Source organism: Schistocerca piceifrons, chromosome 2 (assembly GCF_021461385.2).
Source record: "Schistocerca piceifrons isolate TAMUIC-IGC-003096 chromosome 2, iqSchPice1.1, whole genome shotgun sequence".
Classification (NCBI taxonomy): Eukaryota; Metazoa; Arthropoda; class Insecta; order Orthoptera; family Acrididae; genus Schistocerca; species Schistocerca piceifrons.
The window spans coordinates 342,337,815-342,358,035 of record NC_060139.1 but is presented as its reverse complement, the minus strand read 5'-3'; the positions used below and the strand labels follow the sequence as shown (position 1 = coordinate 342,358,035).

Genomic DNA, 20,221 nt, shown 5'->3' with positions numbered 1-20,221 from the left:
CTATACCAATGATCTTCCCATCAGCCGCCGGACACGAATGTTCATATATGCTGATGATGCAGCAGTGGCCACACAGGATAAAACCTTTGAACAAGTGGAGGAGAATCTCACAGGAGCCTTAACAGAACTTGCTACCTATTACGACGGCAATAATCTCAAACCAAACCCTAGTAAATCTCAAGTATCCGCCTTCCATCTTAGGAACAAACAAGCCAAACGGAAACTCCGAGTCATGTGGCAAGGGGAAGAGCTGAAACATACAAACAGCCCAAAATACCTGGGAGTAACATTGGACAGAGCACTTACTTTTAAGCAGCACTGTCACAACACTAAAAAAAAGGTCTGTGCCAGGAACAACATACTGCGGAAGCTAACAGGTTCATCGTGGGGAGCTCAACCACATGTTTTGCGCACCACGGGTCTGGTGCTGAGTATCTCAGCAGCGGAATATGCGGCGCCAGTTTGGAGGAACTCTGCTCACACTAAGCAAGTTGACGTCGCCGTAAACGAAACTGTACGTATTGCCACAGGATGCCTCAAACCAACTCCCACAGACATCATTTACCCCATCATAGGCATAGCACCACCCACTATCCGCAGACAAGTAGCCGCCGAGATCGAAAGATCAAAACAAAAGAATGATCCTCGACACCCGTTGCATATGCACCGAAAACAACGTGTCCGGCTGAAATCCCGCAGGAGTTTCATTGAAACTACTGAAGAGCTCGTCACCAAACCCGCCGCAAGGCGGCTATCTCTTTGGGAAGAAATGGTGCCACACTCCACAATGGATCTACTTGAGGAGGGATCTGCAGGATTTCAACTACCTTTTACAACTTGGAGGTCATTAAACCGGCTGCGCACTGGAGTAACTGGGTGCAAATCAAACCTATTTAAATGGGGTTACAGTGATGGCGACAGGTGTGAATGCGGAGCAATACAGGACTTGGATCACCTACTGATCTGCCCAGATATGTCTATGACATGCACTAAAGATGATATTTTGAAAGTCAATGACAAAGCAATCTACGTTGCTAATTTCTGGGAAGGGAAGATATAATTGGTGCATCCGGACACGGAAGAAGAAGAAGTATTTCAGTTGCTTACCTTAGTGCCTAGTGACATAATCATGGCATAGTACCTGAAAGAACAAACAGATGGTGCTTCTTTTATCTTTGTGACAGAATTATATTTGGATGTTTGTCAGGGACAGGATTACGTGCCACAGTCTTATCTTTACGAGTACAAACTAATATTTGAATTTACTTTACTAGAATGTAAGGATATACCGATTTTGCTTTGTGTATTAAAAACTTAACAAAACCACTTCACTTCTTTGGTAGGTTTTATTTTATTTGGCTTCATGGCTAGGAAAAACAAATTTATTGACAAAGTAACACTGTAAGAGTTTTGTTTTTACCGAGGTACAGAACCCTAGAAAGGGACAGCATGCAAAGGTCCTTCTTTAACTTCCATTGTGAAGCACAGGCATATTACTAGTCCAAGAATATGTTGTGATACTCTTAAATTTCTTTATCTGCTCTTATTCTGTTTGTTCCTTCTTAAGTATAATTTGAACATAAAATATTCCGTATTTCCTTTTCTTCTCTGCCTTGAATGCCTTCAGCACCTTTCCTTCTGCTTAAAATGAGCATTTAAATCTAATAAAGACACACTGTCATAAACATTTTTAGAAGGTGACTGTCAACAGCTGTTAAGTAATGTACAAAATGCATATTTGATTCATCAGCTGTTTTTATTTTAAACCCAAGTATTTACCAGTTTCGGTCTTGGACCATCTTCACGGATGAAGGGTTAAAATTGTTTAAGCCACCACATTGATTAGTCATTACTTAAAATGTGTGTGCATGCCATGAATGTAAATATATGAGACAGGACGTTAAAAGCAAACATAGAACACTAAATGTATAAAGAAACAGTATCTGAACTAACAAACCCTCTTGATTTTCCCATACTTAGTTTTTAGAATATAGATGCCAGGTTGTTGCCAGATGTGTATATCACCACCGCCGACACCAATCTCGAAGAAGGCAGTTTTGATACAGGGAATCTGGCACTGATTTACAATTTGGGTGAAACTATGACCCATGATATTCAGAAAAACAAAGATAAATAATTCAATTTGCTAGCAGTTCTGACTCGTCTAAAGGTTTGTCAAAGTGGAAGTCTATGAAGACGTCTACATATGCAGAGCTGGATAAAGCCATGTTGGAATGGTTTCGGCAGAAAAGAGCAGAGGGCACACAAGTATCTGGTTCAATATGTGCCGAACAGGCCCAGTTTTTCTTCAAAACCTTGGGAATTGAAGGAGATTTTAATGCACTTTCCAGTTGGCTACAAAGTTTAAACAGTGTCAGGATATCCAGGAGGTTGCTGTCCAAGGAGAAAACTTAAATGCAGATAATAGAACTGCTTCTGATTTTTGTAATGATTTCCAGGAGTTTATTGCACAAGAAAATTTAGAGCTGGTGCAAACATACAACATGGACAAAACCGGACTGTTTTGGAAGTGTCTGCCAACAAAGATTTTAGCTATCGAGGCAGGGCTTAGTGCGATTGGTTGTAAATCAAGTAAGGAAAGGATAACTCTGCTGTGTTGTGCTAATGGTATGGGCTCACATAAAGCTAAGCTTGGTATAATAGGTAAAGCTAAAAAACGGTGCTATTTCAAAGGAAAAGAAATGCACAGCTTATCTATTCTTTATTTTCAGCAGAAAGGAGCCTGGAGGGACTGCCCAGTATTTCAAACATGGTTCCATAATTGCTTTGTGCCACAGGTGTGACAACATTTAACGTTAAACGGTCTACCAGTAAGGGCTGTATTGTCACTAGACAATGCACCAGCACATCCAAATGAATATTTATCCCCTACTATGACAGCCTTAATTCAGCCATTGGATCAAGGTGTCATTGCAGCCGTGAAGAAAATTTATAGTGGCAATGTGCTGCAAAAACTTATTGATGAGGGCAGCAGTCTTCAAACTTTTGGAGACAATTGACAGTGCATGATGCCATTTATGAAGTGAAGTGTCGAAGATGTGGCATAAGATAAAACAACCAATCATAGCCAAGTCGTGGAAAAACAATCCAAAAATTGATGAAATTGGTGATTCTGATGACGAAGAAGGCTGATCATTACCAGTGTTACCTCCTGTTTTGAAAAGTTCTCCAGGATATGAAACTATTGACAAAGAAAATATTTCTGAATGGTTTGACATGGACTACACAGAGTCAGGTTATGAGATGTTGAGGGCAGTGCTATTGTTCAGCGAGTACAAACATAATCCAAGGTGGTGAATGACAGTGACCAATATGACAACAGTCCTCTAATTCCAGAAACAGTAATAAGTCATGCATCAGCAGTTCAGTGGGTTGAAGGGATACGGGACTACCTGGAATGGCAAGAAGGTGCTTCAGTTTGTGACAAGTTGATGTTGCGTAAAATTCATAGTGCAATATGTAAAAGACAACGCCCCCCTCTTTTCCATTTCAAATACTAGAGTTTTGTTGTATTGACTTACAATGATAAGCCTGAACAATACTTAATTCCCTAGTGTAATTAGAACTACTAGAGAGAGTATTAGCTGTAAGTTAATTATGTTTGCTATTTAATTTGTGTGTCACAGGATAAATGTTTTATGTCTGATTAACAAGGAAAACTGAAGTCATTTAAGTAGCCCAATCTCACTGTTATCACCTTTTCAAATCATATGCTGTTACAAGAATTATGTAATTCACTTTCTAAATTTTCCTCATTTATTATTTACCAGTTATGCATATATTTTAATGGGCATTGCATATAGTTTATAGGCAATTGTTACAGGTGTTGAAATCTGTTGAAGCGAGTTTCGGTATACACCATGACACAGAAAATGAACCTATTAAACTGAGTGAAAAGAACAAACTCCAGCAACGAACAATGTCATTGAGTGTTTTTGAAGATATTGTCATTCATATATTGGATACAGCCATAAATTTAAGAATATTTCTGGACATCTGTAGTCCTGCATGTGTGGCATTCCATGAGCTTCAATTTGAAACACAGTACGTAAAATCTTGTTTTCCCATAAAATACTATTGTTTTAAAAAATCCCTGCAAAAAATGCAGACTTAAAAGTATAAAATAGTAGCTATTTCATTTTCTTCATTTGCTTATTTTTTTCTGTTGTACGATTTTTTAAATAATCATGTATAAATTTGAGTGTGAAGACTAGTCTAAACATTATCAAGATAGCAGTTGTCTTTCTAATACCTCAAGACTGAGTTAGTAATAGAACAAAAGTACTGCATTGCCTGTGAATGAGAGATGAGCATCTGGTCCTGTTGCCTAGTAACTGCTTGAATTGAATGTGCTTTATCCCACTGCATTGATTGATATTCCATGTAGCATCAGACTACGTTTAAAGACAATGAAATCATTGTTACATCTCAAGTTTGAGTTGTTTTGTTTTTGTGACTGTGTGTGTCAGTATGACAGTATAATTCGAGCAGGTATGTTACAATACAGGTTTAATGTGGAATTTTCATAGTTATGTCCGTAGCTATTCTTAATATCAGTATTAACAGCGTTATGCCCTTAGTTGTATGCTGATAAAAATATCAGGAACAGAGATGTGAAGATATATTAATTAACATCACTTCTTCATGGTTGTGATGTCTATAATGTATTGTCTGAACAAGTATATGAAAGTAATAGATTTGGCAGCAAGAGAGATCTGTGAATTTAAGTTTCAAAAATGTTAGTCCAGAATTTCAAATAATTTTTATTAAACTAGCTATCCTTTTTGACCTAATGCCCAAATTTTCTGATGACTGCACATTTTAACTGTTAAAATTGTAGAGCACTTTGGTAAAGGTCTCAGTGAAATTGTATCATAAACGCGGTTAGCCAACTCTGGCAAAGAAGAATAAGGCTAAACATTTATGATGGTAGAATCGTTAAGTCAGTAATTGGAACTTTACATGTAAGTTTAGTATTACAAGGAAGTGTAGTGTCTTAGTTATCTTTTATGATGCGTTTAGCAAGTCAGTTGGCAAAATAGTACTGTAACACTTGTGGGTGGGTGGGGGAGGGGTTATTAAGAGGACTGTATCCGAGGGAGAGTATTGGTTTAATTGTATTGTGTACTGACTATACCTGTAACATGAGCTGCTTGCATTTAATCTTGTAGTGAAAAGGAAAAATCTGTTTACTGAGTTCATTTAATGACGAAATATATGCCAAGAAAAATTAATATTGTACCTGGTTTTCCTTTATTCATATTGCCTATTAAAATTTCCTCTCAAGATCTGCTGGCTTCTCTGTACTTTAGTTGAACTAATCAGTCCTATCCTGTTAAAATTAACAGCTCCTCTCATTTTCATTTTAAACACTTCGCTTAATACTTCTATGCGACTACATCTATGTAGTATCCCAAATGGAAACTGTACTGTATTTTATGAACACGTGTGTAATAGGATAATGTATATGACCCTACAAGATCATTGTTTCCAAATAGTTCTTCAGAGGCACCCAGAATTTTTTGAACATTTGAATATTTGTTGCAAATTTAAACTATGTCTGCTATTGTACATGAGTTTGGAGGGATATTTTAATTTTAAAACTTATTCTCCTTTGTGATACTGGCCTTGGTTCTGAGCCAATTGCGCAGTACAGTTTGTTATGGTTAGTTACCAGGAATGTCAAAACAGCATTGGCACCCTACCAGTTTGCTGTTTTGAATCATATTTCTTGCTATATATATCCCCTTGTGTGAAACATAACTGAAGGCAAAAAAATAACGTCTGTCTCAATTTTCAGGCTTGTAAAATTCTATGAGTATGCCATACCTGAAGTGTATGAAAACTTGGAGATTTTGGTAAATAAAGAGGGCTGCAGTTCCAAGTATATTGAGCTAAAGACAAATTTGGATATAATTCGTACTGAATTGCTGAAATCGTATAGGTATATTGTTTCTTCTACAATCAATACAGTCATGGAAGAAAGGTAAAGATTGTGTACTTTTTACTTTGGAACAAAATTGAATTACATTGATTAAATGATTTATATTTTTCTGTTGAAATTAATTGTTTTATTTGTTTTTGAAAGTTATGATTGGCTAAGACAGATTTACATGCTAGAATCACTACTCAATATTGCAGTAATCCAGAGTCTGTCGTATTCACCATATAATTAAAATCGTGTAGCCATTGTAAAAACAAGTGTAACATGACGTACACCTTAAGCTTTATGATTCATTGATTCCCTCATCAAGAGTTTCGGTCCCCTCATCATGGGTATTGGTCAGTGAAAGTGATCAAGTCAGTAAAGCAATATTCTTTTAACAGTATCTTTTTTGATAAAATGAGAAACATTTGTAGAAAACATATTTTGTCTGTAATTATAAAAGCTATTTGCAACTTAAAATTGACTCCTATTTTCTACACAACTTCTTCCCTAATGGTAATAGTAACATTTATACTGTTCAAGTCAGTATGACCCTGTTGTTGTGGTCTTCAGTCCAGAGACTGGTTTGATGCAGCTCTCCATGCTACTTTATCCTGTGCAAGCTTCTTCATCTCCCAGTACCTACTGCAACCTACACCCTTCTGAATCTGCTTAGTGTACTCATCTCTTGGTCTCCCTCTATGATTTTTACCTTCCACACTGCCCTCCAATACTAAATTCGTGATCCCTGGATGCCTCAGAACTTGTCCTAGCAACCGGTCCCTTCCTGTTGTCAATTTGTGCCACAAACTCCTCTTCTCCCCAATTCTATTCAATACATCCTCATTAGTTATGTGATCTACCCATCTAATCTTCAGCATTCTTCTGTAGCGCCACATTTCAAAAGCTTCCATTCTCTTCTTGTCCAAACTATTTATCGTCCATGTTTCACTTCCATACATGGCTACACTCCGTACAAATACTTTCAGAAACGGCTTCCTGACACTTAAATCTATACTTGATGTTAACAAATTTCTCCTCTTCAGAAATGCTTTCCTTACCATTGCCAGTCTACATTTTATATCCTCTCTACTTCGACGATCATCAGTTATTTTGCTCCCCAAATAGCAAAACTCCTTTATTACTTTGTGTCTCATTTCCTAATCTAATTCCCTCAGCATCACCCGACTTAATTCGACTACATTCCATTATCCTCGTTTTGCTTTTGTTGATGTTCGTCTTATATCCTCCTTTCAAGACACTATCCATTCCATTCAACTGCTCTGCCAAGTACTTTGCTGTCTCTGACAGAATTACAATTTCACCGGCGAACCTCAAAGTTTTTATTTCTTCTCCATGGATTTTAATACCTACTCCGAACTTTTCTTTTGTTTCCTTCACTGCTTGCTCAATATACAGATTCAATAACATCGGGGAGAGGCTACAACCCTGTCTCACTCCCTTCCCAACCACTGCTTCCCTTTCATGTCCCTCGAGTCTTATAACTGCCATCTGGTTTCTGTACAAATTGTAAATAGCCTTTTGCTGCCGGTATTTTACTCCTGTCACCTTAAGAATTTGAAAGAGAGTATTCCAGTCAACATTGTCAAAAGCTTTCTCTGTGTCTACAAATGCTAGAAATGTAGGTTTGCCTTTCCTTAATCTTTCTTTTAAGATAAGTCATATGGTCAGTATTGCCCTACATGTTCCAACAGTTCTACGGAATCCAAACTGATCTTCCCCGAGGTCGGCTTCTACTAGTTTTTCCATTCATCTGTAAAGAATTCATGTTAGTATTTTGCAGCCGTGACTTATTAAACTGATAGTTCGGTAATTTTCACATCTGTCAACACCTGCTTTCTTTGGGATTGGAATTATTATATTCTTCTGTCTCATACATCTTGCTCACCAGATGGTAGAGTTTTGTCAGGACTGGCTCTCCCAAGGCTGTCAGTAGTTCTAATGGAATGTTGTCTACTCCTGGGGCCTTGTTTCGACTCAAGTTCTTCAGTGCTCTGTCATACTCTTCATGCAATATCATATCTCCTATTTCATCTTCATCCACATCCTCTTCCATTTCCATAATATTGTCCTCAAGTATATCGCCTTTGTATAGGCGCTCTATATACTCCTTCCACCTTCTTGCTTTATCTTCTTTGCTTAGAACTGGGTTTCCATCTGAGCTCTTGATATTCATGCAAGTGGGTCTCTTTTCTCCAAAGGTCTGTTTAATTTTCCTGTAGGCAGTATCTATCTTACCCCTAGTGAGATAAGCCTCTACATCCTTACATTTGTCCTCTAGCCATCCCTACTTAGCCATTTTGCACTTCCTGTCGATCTCATTTTTGAGACGTTTGTATTCCTTTTTGCCTGCTTCATTTACTACATTTTTATATTTTCTCCTTAGTATGACCCTAAAAGAATTAATACATTCTGTGGAGTTTACTGCCACATTGTCTTGATAGTGTTGATAGCATACAGCAGAAATAAGCCACAATTTTGTTTTTGTTTAATTAAGTGAAAAGCACCATTGCTAATTTCAAAGTTAGATAATCATTGTCAGGCCACTTGCATACATTAATCAAAACATATGTGTGAGTTGCTATGCAATTACTGCCAGAAACATTGGTTTTCATCATTTTTCTGTTATGAACAATATTAATGTTGTGCTTCATGTTTTCACATACACACACTGTGGTCTTCATTATTGTTCATGTTTGTTGGGTAACAACACAATTTTTTTCAATAACGCAACCAGAACTAAATGGTGGCTCATTGCTTTACAGTATCAACATACTGTATCACATAACAATCACATTTCAACAATAATATCATTATTTGAAACAAAATAGCATTTCACTTGTATATTGTCAAGAATTTTATTTTCATGTAACCACACACGTTATCAACAACTGACTTATTTTGCATTATTGCATACATGAAATCCTGTTGGCAAAGAGTCCCATGGGTTGCTTGACAGCTGTAATATTGTAATTTATTTCGTGAATAGTCATCACGATAACAAAAAAAACTACCCGTTTTGTTGTTGAGATATATAGTTGGAAAGGCAAATCTCAAAAATCTTTTGGGATAAGGAAAGGGAGCGGAATATATTTTTGGTGACTGTATTATTAGAAACATCTTGTGTGCTTTGATAAGAGACTATAGAAGAAAGTCAGTACACCGACAGATTCTCAACATTTTGTATTATTTCGAAAAATTCGGTAAAAGTAATTTCCAAATTGTATAATACTGGATGTAACATAATTGTCAATACAATTTTGGAAAATTGGGTGCAAATCATTCCCAGGCTGTTTAATCCTAGAATTAATCTGACTGTCGATGAACGCTTATTAGGGTTTTGAAGTCAATGTCCATTGAGACAGTAAATTCCAAGTAAACCAGCAAAATATGGGATAAAAATATGGACACTTTGTGATACTGGAGCTTCATACATACAGGAAGTGCAAATTTAAGTATACAAAACAACAAGAACAGCATCAGAAAAAAATAAAAATATGATAGCTGTGCTTGATCTTACCAGTGAACTAAGAGGTGAAACTTCAACTTGTTATGACTTTCCTCTTATTGTTTGGGACAGCAGCTGCTAAAAATAAATGTAAGACTATTAGGCACTACATGAAAGACAATTCGTAACTTCCACAGCAAATAACTAACAAGGAAGTTCGTAGATAGTCATTTTACTTCACAAGGGACACTGCTGTGGTTGGTTACATACCAAAGAAAAACAAAAATGTTATATGTGCAAGTTAGTTAGTTAGTCAGTTAGTTAATTATATGTTCTAGATACCATTTGCATGCTTCTTTTATCAAAATGATGTGAAATGAGTCAGTTTACATTATATGTATATGTGATTATTGTTAACGTTAATGAACACATTATCAGCTTTTTCCCACTCACGTGGTCATTCGTAAAAACATGGTTTTTTTTTTATGATCAAAAATTTTTATTGGTGCATGTTGATCTCCTCTTTGAGCCACTGATAGCTTTAACAATGGGTAATACAAGTCAATTTTTCCCTGTAGTGTTGTAGGTATGTCCATCACTATTCTTTTCAAATTGCAGTGGATTGTTTGATGAATTTTATTAGCAAAAGTATGTACTGTGACAGCACAGTTAAAATGCGTAGCTCGTTGAAGAGGCACCTACTTGACATCTGTTGGTGGACACCACATATTATTCTTACTGCTGTCTTTTATCCAATCAGTACTTTCTTTCAAAGTGATGAGTTTTGCCAGATAGTTAATACATCTAGGTACATAACCCACAAGCCATTATGCAATACAGCAATGAGGGAAAAATGGCTTTCTATATGCCTCCGTATGAGCCCTAATTTTTCTTCTCTTGGCTTTATGGTCCTTATACAAAATGTAAATTGGCAGCAGTAAAATTGTTCTGCAGTCAGCTGACCCAAATGCTCATTTTGTAAATTTTCTCTATAAGAATATTACCTTCCTCACAGGGATTCCCATTTGAGCTTACAAAGCGTTTCCATAATACTCGCATTTTGATCGAACCTGCTAGTTGCAATTGTAGCAGCAAGCCTCAGAATTACTTCGATGTCTTTCTTTAGTCTGATCTGCAGGGGTCCCAAACACTAGAGCAGTACTCAAGAATGGGTTCTATTAATGTACTGTATGCAGTCTCGTTTATAGAAAAGGTACACTTCCCTAAAATTCTCCCAGTAAACTGAAGTCAACCATTCATCTTCCCTTCTACGATCCTTACATGCTCATTCCATTTCGTACTGCATTTCAATGCTACACCCAGATATTTAATCAACATGACTGTGTCAAGCAACACACTGTTAATGCTGTATTCAAACATCGCAAGTTTGTTTTTCTTACTCATCTCCATTAATGTGCCTTTTTATACATTTAGAGCATGTCCCCATCCATCAGACCAAATAGAAATGTTGTCCAGGACATCTTGTAGCCGCCTCCTGTCACATGATGATTACACTTTCTCCTACACTACAGCATCATTAACAGTCGTGGATTGCTGCTCATCCTCTCTGTCAAATCATTTACACACATCAAAAAAAGTTTTGCATCACCTCAGTTCCGAGAGTTCTGGACGCTGTACAGAAAATTGGAATAGAGATCAACATAAACATCATTTCTGCCCTTTTTATTGCTCATGAAAACCACACACTGCATGTTGTACCACTATACAGTGAATCTTCAGAGGTGGTGGTCCAGAATGCTGTACACACTGGTACCTCTAATATGCAGGAGCATGTCCTCTTGCATTGATACATACCTGTATTCGTTGTGGCATACTATCCACAAGTTCATCAAGGCATCGTTGGTCTAGATTGTCCCACTCCTCAATGACGATTCAACATAGATCCCTCAGAGTGGTTGGTGGGGCACATCGTCCATAAACAGCCCTTTTCAATCTATCCCAGGCATGTTCGATAGGGTTCATGTCTGGAGAAGATGCTGGCCTCGTTAGTCGAGTGATGTTGTTATTCTGAAGGAAGTCATTCACAAGACGTGCGCGATGGAGGCACAAATTGTCATCCATGAAGACGAACTCCTTGCCAATATGCTGCCGATACGGTTGCACTATCGGTCGGAGGATGGCATTCACGTATCGTACAGCCGTTAAGGCGCCTTCCATGACCACCAGTGGCATACATCGGCCCCACATAATGCCACCCCAAAACAGCAGTGAACCTCCACCTTACTGCTCTCGTTGGACAGTGTGTCAAGGCGCTCAGCCTGACTGGGTTGCCTCCAAACGCGTCTCCGATGATTGATTGAAGGCATATGTGACACTCGTCGGTGAAGAGAACATGATACCAATCCTGAGCGGTCCATTCGACATGTTGTTGTACCCATGTGTACCGCACTGCATGGTGTCGTGGTTGGAAAGATGGACCTCGCCGTGGACATCGGGAGTGAAGTTGCGCATCATGCAGCCTATTGCGCACAGTTTGAGTCGTAACACGACGTTCTGTGGCTGCACAAAAAGCATTATTCAACATGGCGGTTTTGCTGTCAGGGTTCCTCTGAGCCATAATCCATAGGAAGCGGTCATGCGCTGCAGTAGTAGCCCTTAGGCGGCCTGATCGAGGCATGTCATTGACAGTTCCTGTCTCTCTGTATCTCCTCCATCGCTTTGGTTCACTCTGAGGCACCTGGACACTTCTCTTGATGAGAGCCCTTCCTGTCACTAAGTAGCAATGTGGATGCTATCGAACGGCAGTATTGACCGTCAAGGCATGGTTGAACTACAGACAACATGAGCCGTGTACCTCCTTCCTGGGGGAATGACTGGAACTGATCAGCTGTCGGACCCCCTCTGTCTAATAGGCACTGCTCATGCATGGTTGTTTACATCTTTGGGCAGGTTTAGTAACATCTCTGAACATTCAGAGGGACTGTGTCTGTGATACAATATCGACAATCAATGTCTATCTTCAGGAGTTCTGGGAACTGGGGTGATGCAAAACTTTTTTTGATATGTGTATATTGATAGAGAACGAGCAGTCCCATCACATTTCCGTGGGCCACTCCTGATGATACCTTTGTTTCTGATGAACACACGAGGACAGTGTACTTTGTTCTATTACTTAAAAAGTAATGGAGCCACTCACACACCTAGGTACATATTCCGTACGCTTGAATCTTTGTTAACAGTTCTGAAGTGGTGCACTGCATCAAACACTTTCCAAAACTCTAGGGTTGTGGAGTCTACCTGTGGCCCTTCATCATGGTTTGCAGGATATCGTGTGAGAAAATCACAAACTGAGTTTCACATGAGTGCTGTATTCTAAATACATGCTGAATTGTGTGCAGAAGCTTTTCTACCTCAATGAAACTTATTATATTTAAACTGTGCTCAATAATTCTGCAGCAAACTGATGTTATGGATATGTAACTTTGCCGGTCCGTTCTGTTAACTTTCTATGTATGGGAGTCACCTGCACTTTTTTTCCGGTCGCCTAGGACTTTGTGCAGGGGAAGAGATTCACAATAAATGCAAGCTAAGTAAAACAGAATTGGGATTGTGTGCAGATTTGTCTACTTACTTGTTTTCAACTCTTTCAGTTGCTTCTCAATGCCAGGGTTGGCTACTCCTATTTCCTCCACATGGGATTCTGTGTGATGGTGAATTGATGGCATTTCTTTACAGTCACCCTGTGTGAATGAGCTTTTAAATATCTTCTATTGCCACACCAGACTGGTCAACAAGTGGATTGATAATGCCTTCTACCTGCTTACATCCTTTTACATGGGAACAGAATTTTCACAGTTATCAGTAAGTTCGTTCACTAATGTATGACGGTGGAAGTTGTTGTAGGCATTGCACATCAATATTTTTATAGGTGCATGAATTTCTACTGATGCTTGCCTGTCGACAATTCACATCCTTTTTGAACCAAGAGTGCAATAATCTCTTCTTCGACAGCATTTTGTTATTAAACCATGGTGGGTCTTTTCCATCTTTAATACACATACTCGGCACATACTTTCCTAGAGTGCAATTTACAATCAGTTTAAACTTTGTCCATGAGTCACCTATGTCCAACTTATTTGAACCAAATGATGTCCATTCATTGTTTAAGCAGGAAGCTAACAACTGCTTGCTGCATATATATAATAGAGGGAAACATTCCACGTGGGAAAAATATATCTAAAAACAAAGATGATATGACATACTAAACGAAAGCGCTGGCAGGTCGATAGACACACAAACAAACACGAACATACACACAAAATTCAAGCTTTCGCAACCAATGGTTGCTTCATCAGGAAAGAGGGAAGGAGAGGGAATGACGAAAGGATGTGGGTTTTAAGGGAGAGGGTAAGGAGTCATTCCAATCCCGGGAGCGGAAAGACTTACCTTACGGGGAAAAAAGGATGGGTATACACTCGCACACACACCCATATCCAACCGCACATACACAGACACAAGCAGACATTTGTAAAGGCAAAGAGTTTGGGCAGAGATGTCAGTTGAGGCAGAACTACAGAGGCAAAGATGTTGTTGAAAGACAAGTGAGGTATGAGCGGCGGCAACTTGAAATTAGCAGAGGTTGAGGCCTGGCGGATAACGAGAAGAGAGGATATACTGAAGGGCAAGTTCCCATCTCCGGAGTTCTGACAGGTTGGTGTTAGAGGGAAGTATCCAGATAACCCGGACGGTGTAACACTGTGCCAAGATCTGCTGGGCGTGCACCAAGGCATGTTTAGCCACAGGGTGATCCTCATTACCAACAAACACTGTCTGCCTGTGTCCATTCATGCGAATGGACAGTTTGTTGCTGGTCATTCCCACATAGAAAGCTTCACAGTGTAGGCAGGTCAGTTGGTAAATCACATGGGTGCTTTCACACGTGGCTCTGCCTTTGATTGTGTACACCTTCTGGGTTACAGGACTGGAGTAGGTGGTGGTGGGAGGGTGCATGGGACAGGTTTTACACCGGGGGTGGTTACAAGGGTAGGAGCCAGAGGGTAGGGAAGGTGGTTTGGGGATTTCATAGGGATGAACCAAGAGGTTACGAAGGTTAGGTGGACGGCGGAAACACACTCTTGGTGGAGTGGGGAGGATTTCATGAAGGATGGATCTCATTTCGGGGCAGGATTTGAGGAAGTCGTATCCCTGCTGGAGAGCCACATTCAGAGTCTGATCCAGTCCCAGGAAGTATCCTGTCACAAGTGGGGCACTTTTGGGGTTCTTCTGCGGGAGGTTCTGGGCTTGATGGGATGAGGAAGTGGCTCTGGTTATTTGCTTCTCTACCAGGTCGGGAGGGTAGTTGCGGGATGCGAAAGCTGTTTTCAGATTGTTGGTGTAATGGTTCAGGGATTCCGGACTGGAGCAGATTCGTTTGCCACGAAGACCTAGGCTGTAGGGAAGGGACCGTTTGATGTGGAATGGGTGGCAGCTGTCATAATGGAGGTACTGTTGCTTGTTGGTGGGTTTGATGTGGGCGGACGTGTGAAGCTGGCCATTGGACAGGTGGAGGTCAACGTCAAGGAAAGTGGCATGGGATTTGGAGTAGGACCAGGTGAATCTGATAGAACCAAAGGAGTTGAGGTTGGAGAAGAAATTCTGGAGTTCTTCTTCACTGTGGGTCCAGATCATGAAGATGTCATAGTTTTATTACACTGCAAATATGTGAACTGTTGTGTGATTCTTGTCAGTGACAACTATTCTCTACAGTCATTAATATTATCTGTTGCACATGCCCTGTGTTCTTTGTTTTAAATTATTAAAAGTGTCGTCAAAGCTATTAAAAATTCAGAAATTTTCAGAAATATCTGTAAGAGGTTAGGAGAAGTTGAAAAAGTGTCAGATGTATTTCAGTTTCTCTTTACCTGACTCAACCAATATATTTCTTCCTGGTACATGTATCTTGTGAAAGGATCATGAAGGTAAAAAGCAGAGAGAATTGAGCTTACACAGAGGTTTACCAGCAGTCGTTCTTACTGTGAAACATTCATGACTGGAACAGAAAAAGGGGAAATTGCAGTGGCACCCAAACTACCTTCCACCACACACCAAACAAAAAAGCGAGTATATTTCATTGCCATCCAATTCTGAGTTATACTGAAAGTTTTAAGTCTGTAACTCATTGGAAAGTTAGTTTGAAATCAAAATGTGTACCAGACAAGAAAGCGACCTAATAGAAACTTGTTAATGCAACAATGTAACACTATTAACCATTGAGTGGGTGTACGTGCATATGAAGTGCTCCACTCACAAATAACATTGTTTTGCACTGTTCCATTGTTGTTTTAGAATTGCAATCTGGTACCTTTTACTTCAGCTAACACAGTAGTAATTTGTGTTGTCATGTGTCCGAATTAGCAACAGTAATATAAAATAAACCACAAGGTAGGTGAGAAAAAATTTATGATTTGTGCAAGAAAATGACCCAGATTCCAAGCTAGCAGCACAGACGGTTATCTACAGGATAATTTACCCTGGTAATGTAAAGACAGCTATTGTTTACATGTGTACAAAGTGTGCCGTGTGTCCACTTGTGTTATAGAGAATGGCACACCTATTCAAGGGTTAAAAAAAGTATGCAGCTGGACACAAAGATTGTAAGTCTCCCATTTTTTCAATAACTGTATGTGTAGGAATTTATTTTACAGTTTGTACGCAGTTTTAATAGTTTGGACTGTACTGACCGAAACAGTGTGACCCAAGTAGTTATCTGCAAAGTAAATTTTAACAAAGAAATGAGGTTAAATTGTCATCGTTTTTCTGACCAAGAATTATTGGCTGTTGACGATGACATTATGTAGGTAAACTCCAACTGTGAATGCACCAAATGTAAGTTCTGTATCGTAACCACCATGCTAACCTACTCAGCCAGCAGAAAAGTTTTGTATGTAGATTGCCTCCTACAATAAATTAAGAATTATTGGTTGTAGACTACTGTGTTTGCATGGAAATAGGTCACACTTTCTTCCTAAAATTTAACATAAAAAGAATCACGGTGAGGCCTATAATCATTTTTTTTTTTTTTTTCCGTTGGCTCATAAATCAACTTCAAATTATATGTATATGTATCTTGCAGGTTGAAATTAATACCGTTATAAGTTGCTGCAGTTACTTTTGTAAAACAGCAAATATTTAAAAAGAAAATAGCAGAAAATCTTATATCTTGTTCGCAGATACAATAGCTGTCCTTGACCAAAGAAAAGCAACTTGATTTCACAAAAGTGCATCAGTTTGTACCTGCCAGTACCCAAATCAAGCACAATCACTTCTCACCGTCTCAGCATCATTAAAATCTGATTCTTCATCCTCATTAGACGATCCAGAATGCAATGACAAACTTACTTTTTTGCATAGCTTATAACTTGAAGTTAAAGTGTCACTGTGTTACTAGTAAGCTCCTTTCCTATCATCACTCACAAACAAAACGTCTTCAACTTTGAGCTTCCTTACACTTTCTCTTCAATTAGTCAAGTCATGAGACCTTTCAATACACAAAACCTGTACTGCTAGTGATGAGATATCCTTTGTTATGATATTATGAAAAGGATAGTTGCTGCTCACCATAAAGCGGAGATGCTGAGTCACAGAAAGGTACAACAAAAAGACTGTCAGAAAGTTAGCTTTCAGCCAACAAAGCCTTTGTTAAAAATAGAGCACACACACACACACACACACACACACACACACACACACACACACACACACACACGACCACAGGATCTGGCAGCTGGAGCCAGTTTTTTTCCTGGAGACACCTGAATGCTTCTTAAAGGTAAAACACCTGCTGCTAAATGTGTTTGTAGGGACTATTCAAAACTGTAACTACACAGAATACACTTAAAATAAACTAAACATATTATTTGGAATGACTGACATGTTACCCACAAAACAAATACTTTTTCTAAATGAAACATAGTTTTATGCTTTACTTAAGCATGCGCTCAATTTGTTTACCATCAACTGCAAGGCTCATTTTCTGCCACTGTTCGAGGGATACATGAAGAGATGAAAGTACATCGGATGATATGCTGTTGCCTGCTGTGGTGATTCAATGGTGCACATTGTCTCCTGTAGTTGGGCTTTCATCTTTCAGAGCTCTCCACAAAAAGAAATCGAGAGGAGTCAAATCAGGGTCATCTCTGGCCATTGTACTGCAGCATTCTGTCCTATCCAACAATCTTAAAACTTTTCATTTAGTACTTGTGTTGCAACATGGGAACAGTGATCTGGGGAACCATCGTGTTGGAGCCACATATGTTTACTATATGTTAACAATCCACAGTAGTTGGTGTTGTACCTGATGAAGACAGTGTGGATTGCTAGCTGCTTTGTAGTGCATGTTCCATAAATTTACATCACCATGGTTCATTAACATTACTTTGCTGGTAAAGAGCAAACATTGGAAAAAAGTAGTGTCATCTCCCATGCACTGTAGAACAAATTGACAGAATTCTATGTTGTTGTATTTATGGTCTCCAGTCCAGAGATTGGTTTGATGCGCTCCATGCTACTCTATCCTGTGTGAGCTTCTTCATCTCCAAGTAACTTCTGCAGGCTACATCCTTCTAAATCAGCATACTATATTCATCACTTGGTCTCTCTCTACGATTTTTACCCTCCACGCTGCCCTCCAATACTAAATTGGTGATCCCTCGATGCCTCAGAACATGTCCTACCAACCGATCCCTTTGTCTAGTCAAGTTGTGCCGCAAATTCTTCTTCTCCCCACTTCTGTTCAGTACCTTCTCATAAGTTATGTGATCTACCATCTAAGCTTCAGCATTCTTCTGTAGCTCCACATTTCGAAAGCTTCTATTCTCTTCCTATCTAAACTATTTATCATCCATGATTCAGTTCCATACATGGCTACACTCCATAATAATACTTTCAGAAAAGACTTCCTTACTCTTAAATCTGTTTTCGATGTTAACAAATTTCTCTTCTTCAGAAACACTTTCATTGCCATTGCCAGTCTACATTTTATATCCTCTCTACTTCGACCATCATCAGTTATTTCCTTCCCAAACAGCAAAACTCATTTACTACTTTAAATGTCTCATTTACTAATCTAATTCCCTCAGCATCACCCGATTTAATTTGACTACATTCCATTATCCTTATTTTGCTTTTGCTGATGTTCATCTTATAGCCTCCTTTCGAGACACTGGCCATTCTGTTCAACTGCCCTTCCAAGTCCTTTGCTATCTCCGACAGAATTACAGCATCATTGGTGGACCTCAAAGTTTTTATTTCTTCTCCATAGATTATAATTCCTACTCCAAATTTTTCTTTTGTTTCCTTTACTGCCTGCTCAGTATACAGATTGAATAACATCGGGGAGAGGCTACAACCCTGTCTCACTCCCTTCCCAACCACTGCTTCCCTTTCATGCCCCTCGACTCTTGTAACTGCCATCTGGTTTCTATACAAGTTGTAAGTAGCATTTCACTCCCTGTATTTTACCCCTACCACCTTCAGAATTTGAAAGAGAGTATTACAGTCAACACTGTCAAAAGATTTCTCTCAGTCTACAAGTGCTATAACCGTAGGTTTGCCTTTCCTGAATCTATCTACTAAGATAATTCATATGGTCAGTATTGCCTCATGTATTCCAACATTTCTATGGAATACAAACTGATCTTCCCTGAGGTCGGCTTCTACCAGTTTTTCCATTTGTCTGTAAAGAATTCGTGTCCGTATTTTGTAAATGTAATTTATTAAACTGATAGTTTGGTAATTTCTACACCTGTCGACACCAGCTTTCTTTGGGATTGGAATTATTATATTCTTCTTGGAGTCTGAGGGTATTTAACCTGTCTCATACATCTGGCTCACCAGATGGTAGAATTTTGTCAGGGCTGGCTCTCCAAAGGCTATCAGTAGTTCTAATGGAATGTTGTCTACTCCTGGGGCCTTGTTTTGACTTGGGTCTTTCAGTATCATATCTCCCATTTCATCTTCATCCACGTCCTCTTCCATTTCCATAATTTGCCCTCGAGGACATCATCTTTGTGTAGACCTTCTGTATACTCCTTCCATCTTTCTGCTTTCCCTTCTTTGCTTAAGATTGGTTTTCCATCTGAGCTCTTGCTATTCATACAGCTGGTTGTCTTTTCTCCAAAGGTCTCTTTAATTTTCCTGTAGGCAGTGTCTGTCTTACCCCTAGTGATACATGCTTTTACATCCTTACATTTGTCCTCTAACCATCCCTGCTTAGCCATTTTATACTTCCTGTTGATCTTCTTCATTTACTGCATTTTTATATTTCCTCCTTTCATCAATTAAATTCAATATCTCTTCTATTACCCAATGATTTCTAACAGCTTTCGTCCTTTTATCTGCTTGATCCTCTGCTGCCTTCACTATTTCCTCTGTCAAAGCCACCCATTCTTCCTCCACTGAATTTCCTTCCCCCATTCTTGCCAGTCATTCCCTAATGCTCTCTCTGAATCTCTCTACAACTTCTGCTTCGTCCAGTTTATCCAGGTCCCATCTCCTCAAATTCCCACCTTTTTGCAGTTTCTTCAGTTTTAATCTACAGTTCGTAACCAATAGATTGTGGTCAGAGTCCACATCTGCCCCTGGAAATGCCTTACAGTTTAAAACTTGGTTCCTAAATCTTTGTCTTACCATTATATAATCTGTCTGAAATCTTTGTGTCTCCAGGCCTCATCTCCATGCATACAACCTTCTTTCATGATTCTTAAACCAAGTGTTAGCTATGATTAAGTTATGCTCTGTGCAAAATTCTTCTAAACGGCTTCCTTTTTCATTCCTTACCCCAGTCC

At 39.0% G+C, this 20,221-nt stretch overlaps 1 protein-coding gene across 7 annotated transcripts in view; it reads left to right on the top strand.

The window, feature by feature from the left end:
* Positions 1-20,221, top strand: part of LOC124776797 (activating signal cointegrator 1 complex subunit 2) — a 179,525-nt gene that overhangs the window by 64,190 nt on the left and 95,114 nt on the right. For all 7 annotated transcript variants that reach the window (XM_047251941.1, XM_047251939.1, XM_047251938.1 and 4 more), the window contains 2 exons: positions 3,845-4,065; positions 5,822-6,007. In XM_047251941.1, the coding sequence (XP_047107897.1) occupies positions 3,845-4,065; positions 5,822-6,007 (407 nt within the window). The remainder of the gene's footprint in view (positions 1-3,844; positions 4,066-5,821; positions 6,008-20,221) is intronic.